The 6,797-nt window shown below is 35.6% G+C and overlaps 1 protein-coding gene across 1 annotated transcript; it reads right to left on the bottom strand.

Annotated features, from left to right (window-relative positions):
* On the bottom strand, nucleotides 1-3,370 carry HOXA13 (homeobox A13). Its single transcript, XM_075316687.1, has 2 exons — nucleotides 2,697-3,370; nucleotides 1-1,142 (listed from the first exon to the last, which is right to left on the bottom strand). Exons 1-2 carry the CDS (start codon nucleotides 3,346-3,348, stop codon nucleotides 898-900), a joined length of 897 nt encoding a protein of 298 aa, XP_075172802.1. The 5' UTR covers nucleotides 3,349-3,370; the 3' UTR covers nucleotides 1-897.
* Between the last annotated feature and the right edge of the window lie 3,427 nt (nucleotides 3,371-6,797).

Below are 6,797 nucleotides of genomic sequence, written 5' to 3'. Positions count from 1 at the left end.
TAACGTTCACAGTGCGCTAATTTATTATTATAATTATTATTATTAGTATTTACATGATAGCATTTTTAAAAGTGAGTAGAGACAAAACAAACGTTTAAGATAATTGCTGATGAGATTTCAAAGTGCTGGAAATGATTGATTATCATTATCTAAGTCGGCCAAATTACAGAAATTAAACAAAATCATTCCTAATGCCATTCTAAGGGCTGAACCATTAAATATCATTGTAGGCTTATACTTCTGTAATATGGGTATTTATTATACACAACCGGGTATTTACAATAATCCGTCCATATGGAGAGTGAGTTTTGTCCTTTGCACATCATTGTAATTCCAATACGCCAGATTATTATCAATGTAAAAAAGAGGTAATGTGTAAGCCCCTCAGTTTCCACAACATCCATGAGTAAATTCAGGGAAGGCCTACTTACTGATGGGCTTCTAAAGAGATCCACCCCTCCATATAACTGGGTACATTCTTCAACAAAACATCATTAAACCCCCTTTGTAATATATAAGAATGTATAGAGTGAACATACAGTAAAGATACAAGTTACCTGAGCAGTCACTCAACATGCAGTCTGGTTTCAAGGTTCAAAGCGCAATTATTACATCGATTCTTGATTAAAGGCTACACGTCTTTTCTTTATGATCAATTCACAAGTCTTATCAGGCTGCATTAGAATAATTCCACCAGTAGATAAAAAGTCGTGTGATCTCCAACAAGATCAGAGTCTTGGCCTCCTTCAATTAATTCATTTCATCTTTTTTCACCCTTCCCCAGATAAATTGTCAATATTTTATATTTTTACCAATTTCAAAGGGCTCCAGGAGACTTGCCAGGAAGAGAATAAGTCACTTTCATGTGATAAGACCCTGCAGAGTATAATCCACTGATTAGCTAGTGGTCTTCAGTTTATTGATGACTTTTTTTTCTTTGACTCTCCTGTTCTGAAACCAAATAGTGACCTGCCTCTCTGACAGGTTGGTGGTTGCTGATATCCTGCGCCTTTTGTCCTTAGTAATAAATTTATTTGTCGCATATTCCCTTTCCAGTTCTTTCAGTTGCACTTTAGTGTAAGGAACGCGTTTTTTTCTGCCTCTCCTGTACGAATTGGCATCTGAAGGATGGGAAACCACGTCTGAAAGGGAAAGCAAAGGTCACTGAGATATGGAGCTCCCTGTCATTAACATAGTCACTCATAAAGTGTGTGTGTGTGTGTGTGTGTATATATATATATATACTTATGTGTGTGTGTGTATATATATATATATATATATATACTTATGTGTGTGTGTGTGTGTATATATATATACTTATGTGTGTGTGTGTATATATATATATATATATGTATATACTTATGTGTGTGTGTATATATATATATACTTATGTGTGTGTCTGTGTGTGTGTGTGTATATATATATATATATATACACACACACACTTCATGAGGGACTATGTTGATGTCAGTATATATCCATTGCATGTATAAAAAAATTAATACTGTATTTTGTGGAAATATTACAAATGTATGTATCAGACAGTCTATCTCTCTCTCTCTCTCTCTCTCTCTCTATATATATATATATATATATATATATATATATATATACATATATATGTATATATATATATATATATATATATATATATATACATGTATACACACACACACACACACATATAATATATGGATATATACACACACACACACTTTTATTTATGCGAACTAATGAAAGAAGTAATGACATAAGTCTGTCCTGCAGCAATTAAATTACTCTGTTATTGTAGAAATAACAGATGCTGCAAAATATGGGCTAAAGCTACATATGCAATGGATAGGGAAAATTCCAATATATATGTATGTTCACTCTCAATGATGTCGTGCACACACAATGATGTCGTGCACACACAATGATGTGTGTCTGTATATGCATATTTATGTAGATGTACAGTATATACAGATAAATATTTTACTGTGTGTGTACATGACATCATTATGAAAAATGTATATTACGTGATATTATATGGTAATTATAATTAGATGATAGAGGTAAAATTATATTATGGATTTTAGGTTTTGTTTTGTATGTGTAATTTAAAATACCTGTAGGATACAAAGCAGGATTAATAAGAAATAGATACTGTTATGTTGATAGATACATAGACAGACAAATAGATCGATAGATAAATAGAAAGATGGATAGATAGATAATATATAGATACATATTTAGATTGATAAATGATTGATAGATAGATAGGTATATGGATAGATAATGTATAGATAAATATATGGATACATAAATGATAGATAGATAGATAAGGTATAGATAAATATATGGATAGATAAATTATAGATAATGTTCATATGAATATATGGATAGATACATGATAGATAATGTATAGATAAATATATGGATAGATAAATGATGGATAGGTAGATTTATGGATAGATAATGTATAGATAAATATATGGATAGATAAATGATAGCTAATGTATAGATGAATATATGGATAGATAAATGATGGATAGGTAGACAGATAGGTAGATAAATATTGGATAGATTAATATATGATTAGATAAATAGATAGAGAGATAGTGAATGGATAGATAAATGATGGATAGATATTCTTGTATTTCTGAAATAACAGGAATATATTCTGATGTAAATAATAGAATTATCTGGTGTGTTACCCGGTAAAGTGGATTTCCATAGGTGGGGTGGCTGGCTTTGATCCTTGGCACAGTAAACCTGTCCATTCCAGCCATTTGTAATAGCCCAGGGTTGGTAGCTATCCATTGACAATAATGGTTCATGCCTCGGTTCACCAGGTGCCCCAATAGTGGACACCACGGGCATATCCAGATAACCTGGCACTGGCTGGTAAGGGGCTGTGGCATATCCCTGGTAAAATGCAAACTCCTTGGCCCTAGAAGGAAAGTCTTCTCCAGCAGAGACTGATGTCTCCATATACTTGTCTGCGAAGGAGGAGGGCTGCGAGCAGGACTTGATGGTGCTGTGGTGGCTCATTCTACAGGGGTAATAGCTGCTGCCAAAGTAGCCATAGGGCAGGCTCGCCCCAGAGGAGCTCTGCACGGCCGAGCAGGGGCTGCACTGCTTGCCAGCCTCCGCGATGCCCGACACTGGCCCCTCACTGGTGGAATAGGCTCCGCTGGGGGCCAGGGATGCGGCGGCCGGGTGCCCCATCAGGTTCCTGCACTGGTTCGCTGCGAAGTTGCTTCCTGCGAATCCTTCCATGTTCTTATTAATGTCATCCAAGCTGTTGTCGTAGAGGAACATGAGCGGCTCGGGCCAGCGGGGATGGAGCAGCACGGAGGCTGTCATAGCCCGGGCAGCTCCGCATTAAAAGCCCCAAAGACTGAGCACAGCACAGTGCAGCTCTGAGTGTAGCCTCAGCCTGGCTCAGCGCGGCCGCTCATTGGCTCAGGCGGCCCACGTGACATGCAAAGCAGCTGCCAGACCCCAGAGCTGAGCTGCAGATAATTTACTTTTTTTCCTCCTTTCTTCTTCCTCTTCCCTTATATCAGTCAGCATGCAGTATCCTCAGCTCTGTCCACTATATGCAAATATACACTTTTTTTTTCTTAGAATATCATATAATGTTTTTAATAAATGATCCATTCTACAGTCTTTGCACTTATAATTGCAAACGCAGGGAGGGCACCCTCTGGCTATAAAATATGGCTGTGGCATCATTCCTCTGCTCTCATCATTAATGTGCAAATATACCAATAATAATAATAAACATAAAACATGCAATCCTAATATAAGATGCATCTCAACTGAATAAACAGATGTGGTTACATGGGGGACCCACCCCCAAAGTATGTCACCATTATATACAGATAGGTGAGAGAGGCAGGAAGATTACACATCCAATTCATAAAAACAACTGCTTATGAAACAATAGAGATACCAGGGTAATAGAGAAATTAGACTGAACAAGCTCAGAAAAAAAAATCAAAAACAAAGAACAAAGATAAAGGTAAAAAACGAGGAAAAATGCAAAAAGAAGGGACATAATATAAGAATAGAAGAATAGATATAGCGCTTTGTATATGTGATAACAGAACACACACACACACACACACACCAAGCACACACACACACACACACACACACACACACACACACACACACACCACACCACACACACACACACACACACACACACACACACACACACACACCACACACACACACACACACACACACACACACACACACACACACACACAGACACACACACCTATCCATCCATGCAGAGCTTTGATATTATCTACAGTTGCACACTCCCCATCCTCTTAAAATGCATTGTACAAATCGATTGTATTGAATTATTGTATATTGATCATTATTTCGTTCAAAAAATACAAGGAATATATTCTAATGTAATGCACTATTCGCCTTATTATTACTATGATACGTTTTCCTTTAAAGCAAATGTCCTAGTACTGAGTCTGAAGCCTGAGTGACTGTACACAATGATCGCCCAGGAGACATTACATGGACAATGAAGGTCTCTGCGAGGACGGAGATAATGTACCAGACACCCACTATACACAACACAGGGCAACAGGGACACAGGCCAAGGTCAAGTTGAAAGTGCTTGTCTAGCCAAAAGTGCTCTGCCAATTAAGCCCTGGAGTCTCCTACTACTAGAAGAAGCCGTGTCCACCGGGGTCACATACTAAACCTCCTGCATGTTATGGTGCATGGTGTATCCGTCATATTGGAAATATCGTGTCCTAAAGGAGCAAAACACGTTCAGACGTCATCAGAACCCATGGAGATGCACCTCAGAAAATGGAAAATTACACAGATAATGAATTTATAAATAATGTATACACATACAGATATACACACACAAATATATGTGTATATATATACACACACATACATATACGTGCACACATATATACTGTTTATATATGTATATGTAAACACACAGGTTAGTATATGTTTATACACACGCCTGTCTAAGAAGTGTATATGTGCAGTTATACATAACACACACACACACACACACACACACACACACACACACACACACACACACACACACTGGCCTGACGTATATTTAGGTTATATATTTGTTTTATATAAATACATAAACACACAAGTTAGTATGTTTATACAACCGCCTGTCTACAAAGTATGTATATATATTTAGTTACAGAATTAATACATTTATATTACACACACACACACACACACACACACACACACACACACACACACACACACATACTGACCTGACACACACACAGTCTCCTGCTATACAATTTTCCGTACCTGATACTTATAATAATTTATTGTTTATTGGAAATTACAATATCCAGAATACATGACTGGCGGACATAAAAAGACAAGCCCTTCTCGGATAATGATTACCATATTCAATGAGATCATTTCTTCCCTGGGAAGTCATTAGTAACAGAGTTATGTAATGAGCAGCTGGTAAACTTTTCATACACAAACAAATATACAATTAGCAAATTTCCATTTGTTTGAAAATGTTTGTAAGAAATGTTTTCAAATTATCGAAAGAAAAAAAGTAAAAATAAAAATATTTATTGACCAATTAAAAAAGTCATGACACTACTTCTTTTTTATTTTGACTATATTTCATGTCATAGTATTAATGATTGATATTATTAATAATAACTAAAACAACAACTTTATCTATCTATCTATCTATATTTCTCCTGCTTTTTCTGTCTGGACAGCTAAATATGCTGCTACTACTACTGATGATAATAATAATAATAATAATAATAATAATAATCATCATCAGTAGTACAATTACATGTAGGGATAACGTTTCTCATTGCATATGAAATAAAATGTCCTTATTGCATTCATATAACGTAATCACAATAAATGTATGAGATTGTTTCTAATGTGTATATTTTCATTGTCTCAGATTTGTATTTGCTCCGACATTTAGCAACATGCAATAGTCATATATACACCAAATCATATGCCCCTGACTGGCTCATTAATTAAAATGTATCTTTAGGTCATAGCCTGTTATACAGGGCCATTTATGATATCCTTATGTAAACAGAGTTCTCCATAATATTGTGCTGCGAGGTATTCCGTAAGGTAAAGAATATAATTAATGAAGGGGGGTGAAATCTCTTTGCTTTGTACAAATGGTGTCTACACACGAGGTAATTAAACAGTGTGACACTTCCCCGTTGCCCCAGACCAGAGATTCCCACTAATATGTGTCTCTCCTTGTAGACAGCCTGCAAAACACTGGCTGCTGTGCCTGGAGCTGTGCTGGTACCAGTCCGACATCTGTGCAGAAGACACCAGGTAAAAGCATAATATACATCTTTACTAGAAATAAATGTATTCACTGTACAGAATCATGGCTTTATTATAGACAATAGATCCTATGAGGAAAAAGATAAATAACACAGGTATCCGCAACTGATGTCTCGAGGTGCATTAAAAGATATGTGATATATATATATATATATATATATATATATATATATATCACATATCTATATGTGCATATGCAGATATGTATATCTCACATATAATTTAATACACCTCAAGACATCGGATACATATACCTGTGCTATTTATTTATTTATTTTATTTTGCCACATAGGATGATTCTGTACAGTATAATGCATTATACACAGAAAAAAAGCCCATGTACAAGTTATATTAGATATATTTATTTATTCATTAATCTATCTATTTATTATCTATCTACTATCTATCTATCTACTATCTATCTATCTATCTACTAT

This window comes from Anomaloglossus baeobatrachus, chromosome 6, assembly GCF_048569485.1.
Source record: "Anomaloglossus baeobatrachus isolate aAnoBae1 chromosome 6, aAnoBae1.hap1, whole genome shotgun sequence".
NCBI lineage: Eukaryota > Metazoa > Chordata > Amphibia > Anura > Aromobatidae > Anomaloglossus > Anomaloglossus baeobatrachus.
Note: the sequence above shows the minus strand (reverse complement) of the source record. Positions and strands in the feature narration are given on the sequence as shown.

Coding starts and splice junctions, on each gene's coding strand:
- HOXA13 (XM_075316687.1), bottom strand. CDS start 3,348: ATGACAGCCTCCGTGCTGCTCCATCCCCGCTGGCCCGAGCCGCTCATG. Junction 1,143..2,696: donor ATGGAAATCCACTTTACCGG/GTAACACACCAG, acceptor TTTCCCTTTCAG/ACGTGGTTTCCCATCCTTCA.